The 20,250-nt window shown below is 39.6% G+C and overlaps 1 protein-coding gene across 5 annotated transcripts in view; it reads left to right on the top strand.

The window, feature by feature from the left end:
- Positions 1-20,041, top strand: part of CUNH12orf75 (chromosome unknown C12orf75 homolog) — a 26,227-nt gene extending 6,186 nt beyond the window's left edge. Inside the window, exons 2-7 of one of the 5 annotated variants that reach the window (XR_001873123.1) lie at positions 692-716; positions 6,979-7,014; positions 8,195-8,274; positions 9,069-9,104; positions 10,283-10,685; positions 11,755-20,041. Coding sequence is in view for 2 of the 5 variants with exons in the window: in XM_017804921.1 (XP_017660410.1) it covers positions 692-716; positions 6,979-7,014; positions 8,195-8,284; positions 9,064-9,104; positions 10,283-10,290 (200 nt within the window). In the remaining 3 variants the exon portion in view is untranslated. Of the gene's footprint in view, positions 1-691; positions 717-6,978; positions 7,015-8,194; positions 8,285-9,063; positions 9,105-10,282; positions 11,735-11,754 lie in introns of those variants that run through there. The other 4 variants (XR_001873124.1, XR_001873122.1, XM_017804921.1 and 1 more) reach the window with 4 other exon arrangements.
- Positions 20,042-20,250: the final 209 nt, after the last annotated feature.

Genomic DNA, 20,250 nt, shown 5'->3' with positions numbered 1-20,250 from the left:
TTTCTTTAGGGAATTTTTTTTTCCCAGCAAAAAACATCTGGGCTACAAAAAAAAAAAAAAAAAAGATTACTCACTGAGACCAAGCAGCCATGTGGTAGCTTTTTTTTTTTTTTTTTCTTTTTGTTAAATAGCAAGATGGATTAAGGGATGGTTGATCTCTTTAGATCTCTGGGGTTTTGGATGGATTGTGTCCCAATGTTTATAGTAGTTCTGCCTGGTTGTTTTATAAAACTTTGTTTATCTGGCAGGAAGAACAAAGCAGCATTTTACACGTGTAGTGCCAACTCTACAAATGGCAGAATAAGCAGGCATTCGGGAGTAACCACTTGGTTAATTGTGTCAACTTCATAGCAGACCAAACCACCAGAAGGCTGAGCAAAGCAAAGCATATAAAATTCAGAAAGATTAGTTTTGTCTTATGTTACTCTCATCTTGAGTGACTGTACCTGAGCACTGGTCCACTGCAGGATAATTTTCACACACTGAGATCTAAGCATGATAGACTTAAGGGATAGTATGGATAAGCATTAAGGATAAACTGAACAATCATGAGAAATGTACTCTTTGACAATAGCAAAGTTCTGTTGCTCTTTCTGCATTGTTTAAGACAAAGAGAAATGCTTGCTGTGCTGTTGCTTGCTTTAGAGGATTATGCCATTATCTGGTAAACATGTACTTTTTTTTTCCCTAGGTGCTACAGGGACTACTAAAGATGTGTAAGTACTTACTCTACTCTTCTCTTTCAAGTATGTTACCCTGGATTTATTTTCAGTCCTACTAGCCTTATACTTTAGTCATACATGATTCATCTGGCTCCTAACATATAATCAACACAACCAGATGTTTACTGTCTTTAGTGACAGCTTCCATCTCCGCAAAACAACTCCTTGTCTTGTTTACTTTTCTACTGATTTCTTCCCTTGTTATTTCTCTAACAAAAATGTCTTTTGTCTGCTTCTGTTGAGATAGTTGTTTAGCAAGGTTGTTGCTTCAGACTGCTTTTCACCATCATGTGCCAGTACACCTTTTTCCCAAGGCCTTGTAATCGTGTGAAGCAACCACAGGAATTTCCACCAGACCCAGTGAGAGATTTAAAGAGCTACTGAGACAAATTTCCCCTTTTTGCATGAGACCCAGTAACCCATCCAATTTCCTTTTCAAAGTACCCACCTTCTCTAGATGTTCTCTGTATTAAAGATAGTATCTATCCTCTTGACACTGGGTAGCAGAGGGAGCCCTACCCATCCTGTTTTTCTCTAAATGTGCAAGGTCTGATCTTTACTGTCCTATTGCCTCGTGCCAATTTCAGGTTTTCAGAAAGGCAGCAGTGAAAAATCAACTTTTCTCAGCCCATTTTTCATTTGCTGATGCAGAACCATACAGGAACAGCTTTATTCAGCCATAAATTTATTTTTCTATCAAAGGAAACATTAAAGAACTCCTCCCGAGGTCTTGCGTTCTCTTTCATATAATTAGTATTTTCCACTAGAGTTTGCAACTGAGGGACCAGGGAAAGATTATGCAATAGGAACATTCTTCTGTTTTATTTACTTCGCTTAGAATAAGTACTCTAATTAGACAGAGGAATCCTGGTATAGAAATGAGGGCTGTTGAGTCAGATAAACAAGTGGAGAGAAGAGCTTAACAACAGGCTTATCCTTGCTATTAGAGAGCATGGCAGAGAACTAACAATGGGTGTCACTTGGCTGGTGAACACTGTTGTCAGAGATCCTCTTGAGATCCGTGTTACCTATGCAGTCTGTTTTCTGGGTTTGCAGCGCCAGACAATAAATAAATTACAGAAGGCAGTCTTGTGAGGAGCATCTTCTTGATGCAGCCTGCACCATCCATGCCCTCAGCACTTCTAAATATATAAACCTACTAATTTAATTTATATTAGGGCCTTTTTTATTGTTCAAGTTGGATGATTTAAGGACTGACTTAGAACTGCATCTCTCTCTTTGCTATCGATAGTTTTAAATTCCGAAATCACAAGCACTGTTAAATTATGAATTTAGTAGGCATGTTTCTGTGTTTTTTAAGGTATAGGGATATAGAGAACTGTGTTTTTATGTGTGTAAGCGTTTATAGCGCCAGGCTTCAGGGGTTAAAATGAGAGCATCCTACTTATTAGTGTGAGATCGTCTGTCATGCTTCAAATTAGTATTGAGATAACTTAGAAAAAAAATAATTACTAGTGCAGTTTTCAACAAAGTGAAAGGGTCAGTCCTGGAGCCATTACTCTCAGAACTCAGAAGTTTCACAGAGTATTCTGAGTTGGAAGGGACCCATGTGGATTATCAAAGCCCAACTCAAGTAGCTGGCCCATACAGGAGTTGAACCCACAACCTTGGTTATTAGCAACATGCTCTAAGCAACTGAGCTAATCTCAGGGTTATCATTCAGATTAAGATTAGTAGAGCCAGCCAAACAACCCATGTGAGTAATAGCATGGTTGAACCTTCTTGTCAGACATTAGAAACACAGATTTGCTAATCAGGAATGGTAGTGATGACCCAAAAACCTTAAATTAGTCATTCTAATATTTAACAGCAGATTTTTGTGAAGGAAGAAAAATACCAGAAAAATTATTTTGGTTTCATAGTAATGACCAAGCAGATGTATATTAACTAACATTATAGATCCACAAAAGGTTTTATTTTACATCTTTTTACTGTCATCAGCTAAAAATGAAAAGTTTCTCTTTAAAAAAACTTATTGTTTTTTGCCATCAAATTTCAGTCGTATCGATTCCGATTCAGAAAGGCATTTAGGTGTGTCCTTACTTACAGCATGCCTTTTGGTACAGAATCTAGTTAAGAGATTTCTCATTTCATGACTGTGACTCATTGCCAAGGCACAAGTGTCTCTTGGAGTGAGCAGCCAGGTGGAAGGCGGGAGGGCTGGATCCTGCTCTGAACCGTCCTGAGTGACTGTGGAGAAGCTGCTTTGCCCACTGGGCCTTGAGTTTCTCCACCAATAGGATGGGGATGATGATATGATCTTCATATGGAAAGTTCTGCGAGGCTGAGGGCTGTGTGGCGACAAGAAGGACATAGAGTCTGAGAATGTGTTTCCACTGCGTGCTCCAACCCAGAATCTGTCATCCAGCTTCAGCCTGTGCTCCTGCCCCACTAATAAGGTAAAGTACATTACTGCTAACTGGAAGAGCTCAGATATAGCGAGGGTAAAGTATACGCCAGAAAGTATTGCAATGCCTGTGGTATTCAGAGTGTGGGTAAGTCTAAGGGAAGATTAGTAACAGTAGGAAGAAAAGGACACTGAAGTTCAAGCTTGTTTCAAAATATTTGGAGGAAATCCATCAAATACAAATGACAGGCCCTTTTTCCCAAGAAACAATGAGAATATTAAGAGTAGTTGTCTGTCACTTGTGCAAAGTTTAGTGAATCATTGCTGGTGGGACTACTGAGCATAGCTAGAAAGAGTCTGTATAATGCTCAGCACAAACAGAGCCATAAAACTGAGGTAAGAAGAATATGGATGGAATGAATTAACGTGAATGCCTGTCATTTGATATTTAAAATATTGGGTGAGAAATGGCAGCTTCTTTTACCATCAAGTGGACATAGGATTGATGAATGTAAAAGCTGACAGTTGAACCAAGCGTGGTTTTCAGACTTTGGGCGACAGGAAGCCTCTTGGGATAGACAAAACCCTTCCAAAAGAAACACTTATTCAGCCAAAAATACAATGCCATTATGTGGATTTGCTGTTAAATCTGGCTACAGGACTCTGCCCACACTACCTGCTGAAAGCTGTGCTCTTGGTTCCTCTGCAGAACAAGTCAACAACATCTGAGGGAAGAGGCAGCAATACAGCTGCAGATCAGCATGAAGCACACTGGACTATTAAGTTCCTTTTGCTGTCTGTTCCTGGTGCAGAAAAGCTTATCCTAGCTTGCTCTCCCTGGAGAACGGTTGGAATTCTGTATCCTATACGCTTTCTGTGAGTCCAGTAGATGTGGCAATGGGAACACTGCCGAAACTAAGGGAGCTTCTTCCCATTCTCTTTTCCATGTGGTTGAGTGTTGCCATTGTAGCTCTGTTCCCCGGAGCCACCTGTATTCACCCAGCCTGGGCACAGAAGCAGTGGCTCAGCAGACATTTGAACATGTGAAATTAGTTGGCTCCTTTCAAGACAGGCCCTTGAGCCACAGTGTGTGAAGACAAGAGGTGTGTGAATATGTGTCATAAATAAACTGGAGCAGCACTCCTTCTCATGCTGCTTGGAAAGGAGTCCCCAGAAAGGTGTGGAAAATGATTTCTTCCTTAAGTGCCATCAAGAGATTTTTTTCTTTCTTTTCCCTCTCACACTTCCACATTCCTTCTGTCTCTGCTCACGTCCTCTTTCCTGGCAGGACTACAACAGTTTGCACCCGATCATTACCCAGCCCAAGAGCTATGGTCTGTACAAACCCACATCATTTTTGCTGTTGCACATTTGAAGGAAAAGGTATTGCAAAAATAGACTTTGATTTATAGCTATTAAGAGGAAAGGAAGAAAGCAAACTGTTTAAAAAACTCTATCTTTTAAATCACAGACCTGGATAATCTGTTTTGGTGAGAGAATGACAATAATGGTCAGTGATACCCCATTACAAAACATTTCTAGAACAGAAGAAAATAGCCCTGTTGCCTAGTAGATTTTTTTTTTTAAACATTAATTTCCTGTTGGACAATATTGATTATTATTCTTACAACTCTATTTTAGAGGAATTGTGTATGACGTTGTCAGTGGTTTTAAAGGATTCTTTTCCCTGGACAGTAGTTAATCTGGATTATAGAAAATGTTCCCAGCTGTATGAGAAAATCAATCCTGTGACACATTCAGTTGGTTCAACAGAAATAATTGTGATCTTTTGGCACTCAAAATCCCTTCCTTGAAGTAGTATTTGCTTGTTTATTTTTTTTTTTTTTAACCTAAAAATACATCCTCATTTGTACCCATTAATATACACATGCTTTCCATTGTCTTCAGGAGAAATTGGACCACGGTAGGACAGAGCAGTTTCACAGCCTTCAAGGAAAGTTGTCTCTGCATTCTTCTGGCTGTGTGTGTGAGGATTCTACGGTGACTTAGGCTACCTTGTGGGGTCACAGGAGATGTGAGGTGCCTTCTGAAATGGCACTAGCTCTTCCAGGGAAGAATGACAGGAGGGCTAGGGAATGATAAGTTTATTGCTCAGTCTCTCTTGAGTGGTGAGATGTAGACAAAGACAGCAGATGAGGATGCCCAGTGCTATGCCTTGCACGAATATCATTTAGCAAAATTGCAGCATAATTAGATTTACCTGAAACCTCTACTATTAAAAAGACCTGTGTACCCTTATTCACTGTGCTGATGCAAAAAGGATAGTCGTTAATGTTCTGCCACTTAGAAAGATAGTAGATGTAAGAAGATTTCCAACTTGTAGCAGTATTTTTAAGGCATTTACTACTCTCACAGAAGAGTGCTGAGTGAGTTTTAAGGGTGTTTTCTTGCATTTAAGACTTCATCTTGCTACGAGCTCTCTGTACTTCAGACCAAAATCCCTTCGACCTCATGGGTCCATAGGGGCATACAGCCCCAACGATTAAACAGTGGGCACGTGAACCTTTTAGGATAAATAAATTACAGTAAGAAAATTGTATATTATTGTTCAAGGTCATAGTTCAGAAATGCCTACAGTATGGATTTAGCCCTAATGCTGGGTAAAGGCCAGCTCTCAGTTTTATTGCCTGGGAGCAGATCAGAAATGCATGGATCAGCTCATGATGGGGGGAGTAACTTTGCTTTGCTCCCATCGTCCAGGCAATTAATCCTTTAATGGGAATATTCAAGTAAGAATACCTGGATGAACAGCCTGTGCATGAGCACTTCCACAGCAGAGCCCTCCTTGAGTCGTGGTGCACCTTCACTCTTTGCAGCCTTCCCTGAGGCACCACTGTGGCCATATTTCTTGGCTCCCTGAGCTCCTGCAGTGCATGATTCCTTCTTGGGCAGTTGTCATAGTTGCCCCCAGCTGTAGGGAAGGAGTGAAGGATGTCTGTGGACTGAAAGGCACTCAAGTTATCTTGCCTCTATTTTTATTGCTAGGTTGGTAGGTTACAGACCAAGCTGAAGTGCAGCTGCTGCCCCAACCATACCCAGCCATGCAAGCAGAGCTCAAAATCCAAATATTTAATAAAAGGTGGGTGAGTGATTTTGGTAAAGACTGAGGTTGAGGCACAGACTGAGACTGCAGCACAGGCACTATAACCTGAGGGAGTAAGAACAATGTTTTTATATTTTCCATACTACATTTGCCTTCACATCAGTGCTGATTACCCTCTGCTCTGGTTCAGCTACACTGGACAGTATTTCAGTGGGGAGAATCAAACCTCAGTGACTCCCTGTCTATCTACAGACTGACCCATGATTTTATTCTGAAGATAAAAGAGAAGTAATTGCCCATTTATGAGGGATTGATACCAGTGATTTGGTTTGCAAACAACGGACTTCAGGAATTGCAGTACTTCATTTTATAGAGAGGCCCTGTAGCAGCTCTTGGCACAGCTGCTGTGAAAGTTTCTCTCTCTTCATCCTCACTCCCATTGCTGCAGGGATACCCAGGGCCTTCCAGTCCTCTTTTGGGGGAATAGGATGCCAGGCTTGCTCCTGCTAAGTGTGGAGCAGTGTGGGGACTCATTGAGGAAAAGTGTTGATTTACCTGTTTCAGCTCCCAAATCTACTTTCAGGCATCACTGGTAGGGGTCATGAAAAGTTAAGCTGCATCTATTCTCAATCCCTTCTTTCTTCTGTACATTCGATTGGAAAATTGTCACTCTTTTTATACCTGTGTGAGTACTTTATTGAATGGTGGATGACCTGAATTAAACTGGGGTCAGTAATGACCCCCTTCTTCCCTTACTCCAGATGGCCATAGAGCACCTGAAAGAAACAATCTGCTAATGTACTTTGTATCTTTTGATGTTGCAGAGCAGAAGAATCTGTATCAGATGATGACAAAAGGAGGTAGGTACTTGACTGGGGCTGGCTTTATTTGTGACAGGCTGCACTGAGTTTTGCCACCAGATGTAGATCCTTCCTTCCTTCCTTCCTGATTCCCACCAACACCAACTAAGCAGAGAAAAAGAAGACAAGAGAGGAGGAAGTCTCACTCAGAGCCTGGTATTGATAAGTCTGCCCACCCTGTTATTGAGTTGGGGAGATGGGAACTTTGTGGCAGAAAGAGCACGTTATCTCACAGCAGTAGGTGATGGATAAGTGCTGGATAAGGGCCAGAGGCCTCTGCCTTCACACCAACCCTGCCACAGAAGATGCCATTAGCACTTGTGGGAGATCTCTGCAGGGCTGGAAGTTGAGGGAAGTATGAGCCTATCATCAAACAAATTAGAAATCAATTCAGACCCCCAGGAGCTGAAGCGGATGTGATTAATTTGGCATCTAATGGGGGAGAGCAGTGTAGTGGGAGCCTCTGCAAGTAACTCCAGGCACAGCAGAGGCTCTTGAGGACTCAGAGTTTTATCTCCCCGGATCAGTTAGTCCCTGCTTTTCATACAGGCCTCAGAGCCAGACAGTATGCTCTGTGAGGCTTTGAAGGGGAGAGGGCTATGAAACTGCTTAACACCCTTGTGGTTCTTCCTGCTAACAGTTTTCTGCAAGTGTGACCCTAAGCAGGGGGAAGCAGATCCTATTTATTAAAGAGGTCAAAATGCTGTTTAATTGGTGTGTGTTTTTTGAAGTGAGATGCTCTGGTGGTCCCAATGTCAAACATCACTGTGAGATAAGCTCTGTCCTCAGCTGGATATATTCAGTGTCTAGAAGAAGCTGGGCATGTGGGGTTTATTGTCACAAGACAGCTGGAATATAATGATAAATAAATAAATTTTCACTCAATTTTTTTGAGTGAAAAAAATTGGTCCTTTCACATGTTTGGATCCCAATTAAGAATAAGAGCTGGCCTCAAGGATTTTTGGGGTTTTTGCTTGGCATCATATTAGCAAGGATGTGGCACTTAATATGCACTTCTCCCACGTCCGTGGAAAAGGAGGGCTCCTCTGTGGGTGCTCATGCAGAGTGCTCATTTCTTTGACCATCCATGGTCTTTGTGATGCTGCTGCGTGATGTTGACATTATAGGGAGAAGTGTGATGATTAAGCTCTGATGTCTCTTTAATTGTTTCTTAAACCAGGAACTATGGAGGTGTCTATGTTGGCCTCCCATCGGAAGCAGCTGCCATGGTTTCCAGTCAGACGAAAGCTGCACCGAAAGGTATTGCAAGGTTGTGTATTGCATTTCTCCTGCTTTCTATGGTTAATTTTATCTAGTGTGTCCTTTAAAAATCAATTATTATTTCAGACAGACTGGCTAGCCTTGGAACCTCTTAAGGCAGCAGGCCTATTTGTAATTGTCACAATGATTGTTCCCATTTATTTTAATTTTAACACGCTTTTGCAGAAGGATCCTAGAGCGGATGCTGACAGTGTGGTACATTGTCTTCTGAACAGCTTCTCCACACTCTGAGTGCTCTGTGAATTGAATGAAAACAAAACCCTGTAAGGACTAGGAAGCTGTGATAGATGCACTTGCAGGGCCTCAGCGCTATTTTTAGTTTTGAAGGTATTTACTTGCATTGTGGTGAATTCCAGTAATAACAGTTAGTAAGTGCTTGCTTTCAGGTTTATTTCTGTTCTTACATGAAAGCCAGCAGAAACTGTTTCTTTTCCATGTTATATTTTTGAACAGTGGGAAGAAGCATTACGTTTATGGGTACTTAATAGAAAAGTCATAAACATGTGATTATGAAATAATGTAATATTCTTTTGATTTAATACAGCAAAATGCTGCTGTCACATGCATACAGCACAGTGTTTAGTCACTGACTTCTAAAATTTGCTACAAAACAAGAAAATGAAAAACAGTAGCATTATTAACCAAAATAATAGTAGCTGGTTTTGGAACAGTACTGTCTTTGTTGAAAGGTTTTTTTTAAAATGGTATTCTAAATTAGTGATGCATTACAATGTTTTAACCATCTTTGTCTTTTGTTTTCTAATTAAGATTAGAAGGAAATAAAGACATCAAGATGCAAACAGCTGGAGGTACAGTATGTCTTAATTAACATTATGTGCTTGGCATGTATTTGTTGAACAGAAACAAGGTAGCAATGCTCTCTGCACTGCTCTCTGATGAAGTACATCAGCAGTGCTTAGACCAGTATCTGCACAGACAAAGCTTTTTCCAGGAATGAGTAATTTGCAGTTAGAAAACGTCTCCTCTCTTTTGGGGAGGACTTTGAGGACCAAAGTGTGTCACCCACTGCCTCACGTACTGGAGCTTTCCTCTTGCTATGGGAGAATCTGTGGGGGCTTCATTTTCCACCAGCTAAAATAGGGCATTGAAGATTTATAGGCTCTGCTCCTGATTTAAGAGTTTTGAATAAATAACTAAAAAAAAGTCCTTTATAAGTTCATGTCTGCAGAAAAATAAAACAATCTAAGTTTCTGTTCAGAATTTGAACTAAGTGAACATTGATGATTTTTGATAGGGAACTGTTTTGATGTCTGGCCAGTGAGGAGTGGGAAATTATAAAGCTGCCAGCAATTTCCATGAGAAGCAGAACCCTTTTCTAATTTAGGTGAAGAGCCAGAAACAGTTTTGGCTGGTGTCAGTGCTGGATGCAGGCCTAGTAGAGTGGAACACACGTATAGTGTTGTCTTTAATCATATGAATGGTTAAAGCTCCATGGGCTCTTCTAGCAGCAGTCTTAAACAGGAAGACCTTCAGTTGGTCTTCACAGCTAATTTCAGTAACCTGGCTGAGATGTCTAAGCTAGTAACACCATCACTCTTGACCAGGTCAAGGCTGAAGCACCTTCTTCAGGTTGCAGCTTTCCATCTGTGGCTTATGAACAGAGTCTGGATTAGGTCTTTGTCTAGGTGCTTTAGTTAAATGCCTGAGGTCAGGTAGAATCAATCACTTGATATTTTTTGCTATTTAGAATAGTTGAAAATGCACTTTGCCTTTATTCATGCAATATCAGGGCTTGGCTGCTGACTCAAGTCTTACACAGATGATCAGCTTTAAATCTAAAAAGGGTCCTCTGAGCTCTGCAAGTTTATGTGCATGTGTGTCTGCAGGTCATAGACTACAAATCTCTCAGCTTCTAGTGACAACTTAGTTCTCTGGTTTATGCATAGTGTTCCTGTATTGCTTTACCAATATTGCTTTACCAGTCTACCTAAATCTGTTCCTTTTTTTTTTTTTTTTTTTTTAACAGTCTGCTAAGACCAGATGCCAGTGCTTTAGAGAGAGCTGTCTTTGTGCTGAAGATTTTTATATTTACGTAGCCTTCTGGAGAGCAAGAGAGATTAGAGCACCAAAAAATCTAAACTGTTGCAAGTTCCAACTACGGGTAAAGCTTAAAGTACAGCGTTGCATCAGTTTCCTATGATGGTTGCATTATGGAAACCTCCTCCTGTTCTCCAGTGAAAAAGGAAATTGGTGAACTCATGGTGGATGTTTCTGCACAAGAGCTAACTTTGATGATCTGCAACTTATTTCTCTGTGGCCATATTGCAGATTTCATCAGCTATCAGCTACGCTTCATATATTTTCTCCAACAATTTTTGATAGATTTTATATAGAAAACCATCACTACTGTCCACTCAATAGTTCCTATGGTAGGTTCCTGTAAATTAATTGTTAATTTAATTCAGAGTAATATATTTGACAGGTTTGCATCTTTTTGGTAATATTGCAAATTTTAATACTTATGCTGGGAAAACTTAAGAATAGGATGAAATAAGCATAAGATCATCAGGTTCTTTATAATTACGGCTGTCACTTTTTTACAGTGAGACAATATTAGTGTTTAGTTTTCGCCATTTAAAAAGATATTGCTCAAGGAAATTTATTTCAATAAGAACAATGTACTTCATCATAATATTTACATGTCTGTTTATGTTTTTCTTCAGCTATATCTCTTTTATAAAACACTACATGTAAAAAAATACTAATGAACTGAATTATTATGTTATGTGTTCTATTTCATGTAATATTATAAGACATGTCCTTACATAAGGATGAAGTGATAATATTTTCAGAGGTGGCAGGACTAAACTCCAGTGCTGTATCCTCCTGAATTTCAGAGGATTTTTGCTCACTATTAGATTTTTGTATCCCTGACTCATCCATAAGCATCTCCAGTATGGCAAATTGAAACAGAATGAGTGTTATTATTACTTTAGCAAATTTTTGAGGTTTTAAAGTTCATTAAGTTAATAGCAACTGTAAGTTTTCCAGATAACATAAAACAGATTGTACATTTCCATATGGCTGAACAAGTATTTAAATTATTAAAACCTTTTGCACAGTTCTTTAGTAAAATTTTTTAATGAGACATGATATGCCATACACTTTAAACAAACAAATAAACAAAAAAGCCCAACTCACACCACATTAATGTATTACTGTAGATCAATGACCACTTTTGAAATGAAAAGAAAAAGAGCCAACCAGAAAATTTGGACATGAAGAAGTAAACCACTGTGAACCATGAAATTCCTGCCCATTTAACTGATACCTGTCATGACCAATGAACAAGGTTTGACTATAATATCCAGTAACTTGCAGCTTTGACTTTTAAATAGAGGTAGTTTGATGTGAGGCTTGCAAAAAGAGATATTTAAAAATATTCCTTGCTTTTCCATTTTTTAAGTATTTATGACATTATTTATTGCTATTCTCTAGAAATCTGCTACTTGGGTTGTCAACGATTTCAGGCTTCCAGCTCCTGAAGACAAATATGCATCTCATTCTTGACCCCTTCGACCTCAAATCAAGATGAAATAAGCTTGAAGATTAAGATGTGGTGTTAAAATATCTCAGTGTGAATGAATGTCTGTTGATTTTATCTGCTGAGTCTTGTTCTTGCAAGCCAAGCTGATGAGAACTCAAGTGGCACTGAGTAATAAACATGCAGGCTTGCTTCTCACCTGCTTACCATAGTATAAGGGTATAGTTTCCGTTTCACGTGTTCCACAAATGGTCTAAATGGTTTGCACAGCACAAGTTTATTTAGTACAAAGCAATTAGGCCCATGCCTGAGCTGATCACGATTGCCTTTCCCAAAGCAGAAAAAACACCAGTCGTCCCAGGATACATCACCGTTCAGCTAGTGCGCGAAAAGCCAACAACAGATGCCAGTAATCAACCCAGTTGTTTGTCCACTTCTATCCTTCAGTTGCTGGGAAGAATCATCAGAAAGGTGGACAGGGCTGAACTCGAACATCACTTGTTCTGCTACTGACATCCGAACCCCTATGTGTGGGCAGAGGAAAGAAAGAGGTGATTGCTGATGAATAGCTCCCACCAGTTGGTGGTGGGACAGTTGCAAAGGGTATTTTACTTGGTTTACGTCATTGCTTGTTTTTCCTGTGCAGAGCTAAAGAGAAGCTTGGAGCACTTTGCAGAATTGGTCTTTTAATGTTTCATCCTCTGAATGTGTGGGAGGTACCGTGGTTTCTTAATGTTTTTGTTCCTCTGCATCATTTACTCTCAAAAGCTTACTGATAAACTGACAAATGTTCAGCATCATGGACTGGAGTCTCTAAAATAGATACACATTTATTTATGCTATGCGGGCCTGTACCCATCAAACTAAATAGCCAGGGCCATGTCCTTGTCTCTGATTTGCAGACTCTTGTTTTCCCAAGGACAAGATCTAGAAACTGCTTGACAGGACACTGTATTCTGTCTTGGCTGAATCCCACTTAGGGAACTGATTTTCTGCTGATCAAAATTCCTCTCTGGTGAGCAGCCTTTGTTAATAAAAGCACATGATCTTTCATGGAGAAATGGGTGTATCTGCTTTTTAAAACTTACAATGTATAGATATTTCTGTTATGAGGAGAAACCCTATATGCCAGCTTCCAGCTGTGCATTTGATGGCATCTTTGGAGAATATTTAGGCACTCAAACGATGGTTCAGTGTGAGAATTAAAAACAGAACACAAGGAGCCATTGAATGACAGAGTTATTATTAAGGAATATAGTATTTATGAAGAAGAGACATTTAAATGTTGGGGCTGTAATACGATTTCCTTTGCTGTTGTCACTCTGTCTCCAGCCAGAGCTGGGGAGCCAGTGAAAATAGTTCAGCAAAGAGTGGATTAGGGCTTTATGATCTCAGAATATCTGATCTGAGACTCTTTGACAGCCCAGAAATATGCTTGAATTCACATAACTGAGAAGACTCTTGAAAAATTCTGGAGTATGAAAGCAGAGGATTGAAACTAGTTTGTGATTAGCTGAAAAACAATCAAAATATCTTGGATTGCAAATTTTGGTCTAGTACAAACTATTTCACCTCGAAGACAGCTGCTCTTTTGAATTATGCTGATAAGACAGTGCATTTATTTTGCTTTCTTCTTAATGCAGGACCTGGAGCTTTGTTGTAAGGGCCCAACTTCTCAGTGTCTGGTTAGTCCAGACAGAGGCACTGCCCATCTTGTGTGTGCCATCCACATCCTAGTGTAGTTCAGAGGATGTGACATAGATCTAAACCTCTGTGTTGCTCAAGGGTTAAATCTGTCGCTAAGAGGGTTGCAGAAGTCCTGGTAAATGCTGTTGTAAGCTCAGTTAGGACTTCATTCACTAGAAATGAAATCCTTTCATAGCAAAGAGTCCAAACAAGGCTGATGCTGCAGAAATTCATAAAGGTAAGATTTGTCTCTAATGAACACAAGGTACTAATTTACTTGATTTCATGCTGCCTGTCTAGCAGAGGAGTCTGTGCTATATTGGACTATGGCTGAAATGGCATCACTATTCCCTGTCACCCACGCAAGTCTAGCAATTCTCAATAATCGTGCTTCCCAAGCAGTCGGTGAGTCACTGCTGATCTGTTTCCTGCAAAATAGACCTCTGTTTCGTTCCCATGGTGATCAGAAGTGACAATTATTACGGGCTGCTACTACAGTTTCTCAGTTGTGTGTGCCCACTAAAAGAAGCTCTTACCTGGTTACAGTCCCTTGGTGTTTTGCAGTACATCGTTATTGCTTCCTGTTGACAGCAGTTTAAACACTTCAGGTGAATTGGCTTTATGGAGAACATGCTGAAGGAGGGGGATTTGTGGAGTATTTTTGTTTTGCAATGTATTTAGAACAAGACCAAGAAAGTAATGGCTCTGTAAACTTCCACAGAACAATGGTGTGCCAGTATTGCAGGAAACCTTTTGAGGCTGGGCAGAATGATCCAACCCTTGTTTTGAGAACAAACATGCACAGAACTTAGATTTATCATAATAGGAGCCATTTAATTTTACACAATCTGACAATTTTTGCTGTAACTCTAGGTTTTGCAAACAAGAGTATTTCCCAGGCAGCAGAAACCTGTCACCCATCTGTGGGACTTCCTGTATACTGGTCACTATCTGGTCACTATTAAAATACCTACAGCTGAAGGTAGGACTCTGCTTGTGAAATGGATCATTCTGTGAAATGCAGTGAAACTCTCATTAGAATAACTGTACTGAGAAAAGAATTAGAAAGATACCATTGAATGAAGCCTGGATAAAAGGGGACTTCCTGTGCCAGAGAGGAGGAAACACACAGAGAAGGAGAATTATGATATTATGCAGTGAAGACAGATGTAGAAAGAGGTTAGGAACAGAAAATGACGTAAAAAAGGAAATACTTTAATTAAGTATCTGCTCCATTTCTCTGTGATTCTAATCTCTGGAAAACAGAGAGAGAAGTAGACCGCTGCCAAATTGTTTTAAGACTGAAGAGAAAGGGGGATTGGCTTATCAGTTCATTCCAACCCTCAGAAGCCTGAGACTGCAAACCTTTGGGGAAATAACTTGTCTCATTTTTATTTGCTTCATGCCTAGTGTAATGAGCCCATGAACCTTATAGGTCCTTTTGGGTGTTACCAGTATATATAAATATCCTGCCATCTCTTTCAAAATTTCTGTTGATGTTCCCTTAGTTTGCCTCTCTATCACAGACTGAGAAAATACACAATATGTAAAAATAATTAACGGGGTTAATACAAGAAAAGATTACAGAACATGTGAAAAGGAAGCAAGAGCTTAATCTGAAAAACAGGATTGAGTTAGAACCTAAGCTTTGGTTTAGTTATGCCATGTATTTTAGATTTTTTGTATAATTAATGGATCACTATGCAAGTGGTTAGTTTTGTCACAGCACCCTTTTTGGTACTCTGGGAATTATGAGTCCACTCACAGAAATTTTTTTTCTAGTCTTTGATTCCTATGTTATAGGAGATGGCAGTAATGTGAAATACTAAATTCCACACTTTGCCTTTGTTGCCCACTTTTTATGTTGGCCAAATCTCTGTGTTGTCTGTAGGATGGATTCAGCTCCATAAAAGCTGAGCTCATTGGATTCTTACCGTGAGGCTGTAATTCAGAACAACATGTTAATTAGAGGCGGGTCATATTTGCTAGCTGTTTTGTGGGGGACTGTTGGAAAATGTAAGACTTTGTTGCAGTTAGGGAGGTAGTCAAACTTTGGAGAGAGTCCACACTGTATCACTACCAAACTTTACTCGACAGTATGCAAACATAACACTACACACATAAATAAACAAAATCAGGGAGGTAACACACACCTTTAGGCTTACATCTAATATCATATTTATGGTTATATAGCACTGGACACGGACTGTAACTTTGAGCTGTGAATATTTACCTACAGCTAGGTTTGCATTCCCCAAATGATATTGCTGTAAGGAAGCCTTGGAAGGGCTTCCTAGTACCTGCTTTGTTTGTAGGACCCTCACATGCTTTTGGGAAATCAACAAATGGATTTTCTCTAAAATTAAAATATTTAATCAGATCTTAATGGATAAATAGTATCAACTTGATCAAACTCCAAATATCTGCTTATTATAACAATGTACTTCGTCTTTGAAGTCTCACATGAAACCAGTTGCCTCCTTCTTTTTCCTCTTACAAGTTGTGGATTACTTTAATAAATAAATTCTTTTAGTTTTACAAAGTAACTGCTTCGAATCATCAGATAAAACCAAAACAGTTTTGGCAGGGAACTAATTTGTAATAAGGAGACTGTGCCAGCCTGGGGAAACAGAGGTTCTATAAATTTCAAATTATTTGTAATAGCATGAATAATGGTTGGAGAACTTTCACAGCACTCTTAAAGAGTCTTTGTTTAAGACCTCATAACTTGTATAAGGATTGCTTCTTGAGAAACCCAAGATTTCCAGTGAAAAGAGCCCTGAAAATCACTACTTGGGAAATAAGTTTTGATTTATGATAATATTTTTTCAAGAGCAGTGTTATATTTTTCTGTTTGAGTTTCGAGAGGAAGCCAAATTCTCTTTTGAGCTAGTAGGGTAAACAATCTATCTCTCCTTGCCTGGAAACAATTGCAGACAATTCTCATTCAGAGGTACAAGAAAAAAGATAAATGGTATTGGCTAGCTCTATCATGGGGACATATATGTTTATACACTTGAAATTAATTCAAATCTTTAACAAATTAAGATAGATTAGACTAGATTTCATGCTTTATCCTTTGAAGTATTTTCATTAAATCATGGTATTATTTTTTTCCTGTTGGTTGAAGTAATCCCTGGCAAAACTATATCTTCTGTATTTTTTGTAAGAATGTGTAATTCATTATAGTTTTCAACACTTCTTGCACTATTTCCCATTTTTTTCTTGAGTTCACCTTCTGGCATAAAACTCTGCCACAGCCTGGGTTTTACCTTTACTCAGGTGAGCACTCCAAGTGGATGCCACTGGAGAACATTTTACCCTGAACGCTGTTTTTTTCAGCTTCAGTTGAAACATGGGCAGTGCTGCCTGATCATTCTCTAGGAGGAGTGTTTACTGCACGTGTGACTGTATCATCTGGAGACTTGGACTGAGATGGTTTTAGGAATCTTCATTACCCATGAGGGTATTGAAAGCTCATCTTGCCTCCTGCATGACACCTCCTTGTCATGGTTTAACCCCAACCAGCAGCTGAACCCCACGCAGCTGCTCACTCAGTCCTCCCCAGTGGAATGGAGAATTGGAAGAGAAAAAGAGAAAAAATTCGTGTGTTGAGGTAAAGAAAAATCTGCACACATAAGCAAAGGAAAATAAGGAATTCATTCACCACTTCCCATGGACAGGCAGGTGTTCAGCCATCCCCAGGAAAGCAGGGCTCTGTCACCAGTAACAGCTACTTGGGAAGACAAATGCCATCACTCTGAAAGTGCCTCTCTTTTGTTCATCTTCCCTCAGTTTTATATTCTGAGCTTTATATGCTGATATGGAACACCCCTTGAGTGGGTGGGGGTCAGCTGTCCTCGCTGTGTCCCCTCCCAACTTCCTGTGAATCCTCAGTCCACTTGCTGGCAGGGTGGGGTGAGAGGCAGAAAAGGCCTTAACTCTGTGTAAGCACCGCTCAGCAGTAATGAAAACATCCCTGCATTACTGGCACTGTGTCCAGCACAAATCCCAAACACAGCCCTATTCTAGCTACTCTGAAGAAAACAAGCTCTTATCCCAGCCAAACCCAGCACACTCCTTCAAATACACCTGTGGACAAGCAGCATTGTGTTATAAAGATGGAAGGCACAAGATGGTGGGAAAGTGCCTCCATCACAGTTCAGTTTGTGCAGTGATGTGCAAAACAAGAGTAAACATTATTGATACATTAGTTGGATAGTTGACTTTGCCACATTTCAGAGTCTCTTTAGAGTGACTTTCAGTGATGACAAAAGGAGCAAGAACATAAGGAATCGGGTCCTGTCATGCAATATCATAAATGCCTGTATTAGACATTACAAATGATTAGCAGCATCCTGTATACTGTCATTGCATTTGACACAAAGTAGTTGCAGTCTTGTAATAATTTCACCTGCACACCTCTGTAGATAGTAAGGAAAATTACTCCCAGTAGACAGTGGCTGATCATTTGACCCGTAGATTTTCTTGCCTAGGTCATGGAGTCCGGCTGATATTCACGGAGTGTATCTCTTCGTGATCTGGACCCCCCCACTTGGCAACCTGCTGGTTTTGCAGTGCACCTCTGTGGTGTCTGCCAGTAAATACCCAAAGTGGTTTGAAGAAACAGCTGGTTGATTGGTGGGGCAGAAGGACACCTTCATAACATACTCCCTCTGTTCATCCCACTGTCCTTCTGTTGCTCTCGGGGAGGTATGGCAGCTTCACACCCCCCAAGGGAGCAGCCATGTGCTAGTGACCCTCCCCAGGCCAGCTGTACCACGCCATACCCACCCCGGACAACGGGCCAGTACAAACAGCACTGCTGAGCTGGAGAGGCTGCTTTGGGCTTTGGCTGGCTGAAGTCTGAAGTAGTGCTGGGAGTTGTTTTTCTGCATCCCTTGCTCTCTTAGCAGCAGACCCCAAGTAACTGCACTGGGTTTCCTTTTATGTGCCTCCTGAACAAGCCTTATGTTCAGAGCTGTGCTGGTGACAATCAAATTAATCATCATCCCGTCAGCAGCTGTACTTTGTTGGGCTCTCCCAGCAGTCTTAGAATCTCATCCCAGGCTGTAGGCTGAATAAATCCTTGTCCAAAGTTGGTCAGCAAACCGTGCCTGGCCTCAAGAAACAGCTTTGATTAGGGACAGCAAATTTTTTGCTATTATTCATGATTGTTTTCTTCAAATTTGTTTTTGTGGGAAAGAGTCCTACAGACCTGGATGGCAATGCTGGCTCCTTGAAGCCTGAAACTTTGGCATACTTTACAGAAAAGATGTTCTGATGAGAGAGAATCCCAAAGCAGGGGATTTAGGATTTAAAAAAGAAAACCCCTTCAAAATGTGTAAGGAATCCTATGTAATAAACCATGATATGCCTCTGCTGCTCTCATTTCTGTAACATTGAATTGATTGCTCCTTAAAAGCTGCAAATGTCTGAAGTTTTGATTTCTAAGTATCTATACATGTAATTTTAGGAGTTAAAAATTTATCTTTTTTCAAAACACTTATTTCAACTTTTGAAAAAAAGTTGCCCTATTATCCCGATATCCAGGAAATATCCCAAATCAATTAATCAATCACTGCAAAGCTCATGGTTATTTATTTTTCACTTTAGGGTTTCATTTTAATAGATAGACTCAAATGCTGGTATTAAAATGAGGGGTTATTTCATTTTACAAAATATTTAGCAATGACAGTGCTAACAGTACTACTTGTCACTTTGGCATTGCCTGTGACAAAATTATAGTTTATGGACATAACTTAAGAATTAAATTATTTTAAATAACTTTGCTTCTAAAGGAGCTTTTAGGTCAAGTCTGAAAGATCATATAGAGTATATAAAAACATTGTCTCTGGGCTGCTTCAGATTGTCCTCTAAGCCATAAAAATATGTCTCTGAGGTTTTTTTCTATAATGAAAGTCATGCTGTTGTCCAGTTGATTCATTAGAGCTCTGGTCTAGCCTCTTTACAGATGCTGCTATTATTCTGCAATGAAAAAAGGCAAACAGCCATTTCTGGGTGCTCTGTAAAGTCTGAAAAGCAAGATAGCTTAAAATAAATGTTTGTACCCTGCTGTGTTCTTATGATCTCCAATGCACTTGGGGCACTACTAAACTATAAATAAGATCAAAATATTCATTCTCTCATGCTCAAAAAAATGTGAAGAATGACAAAATGAAGCTTCTTGATATATTTGTATTATACATATTTTGACAATGTGATCGATATTGGGTTTTTTTCCATGGGATACATGCTACAATAGACTAACCTAATTAGATATCTATGAAAAAGTATATTTTCTCTAGAAATTTTGCAAATACTTTTTAATTCATTTTATCATTGCTTTGTCATTGCTTTGGGCCAATTTGTTTCCCAGGAATGTGCTTTCCTTGCCTGTACAAGTTTGACAATAAAAATGCGTTTTTTTTCTGTCCTCTTATTTTTGAACTACTGACAGCTGGTTCTTTGTTATCCAAAGATGGTGTTATTACCAAGGGCAACATCTGCTAAAGATTTTCAGTTGCCATCTAAAATTCAGAATGAAAATGTCAAGTCTCCAGCTTGATGTATTTCAAATTTTTTGTTTTGCCTTTACTGTAATTTACTGAGAACTCGAATGTTTTCATCATGATGCTGAATGGGTTAAAATAAACATAAAAACAACAAGAAGGGTGGTACCCTGACTGCTTCACAAAAACTAGTGTAGGTACATCAAGGTATGAAAGACATTTGAAAAGAAAGCCCAGCACTTGCCTTTGGGT

The sequence above is a fragment of the Lepidothrix coronata genome, unplaced genomic scaffold (genome assembly GCF_001604755.1).
Source record: "Lepidothrix coronata isolate B3197 unplaced genomic scaffold, Lepidothrix_coronata-1.0 Scaffold10, whole genome shotgun sequence".
Taxonomy (NCBI): domain Eukaryota; kingdom Metazoa; phylum Chordata; class Aves; order Passeriformes; family Pipridae; genus Lepidothrix; species Lepidothrix coronata.
The sequence above is the reverse complement of the archived record's forward strand: the minus strand, read 5'-3'. Positions and strand labels throughout refer to the sequence as shown.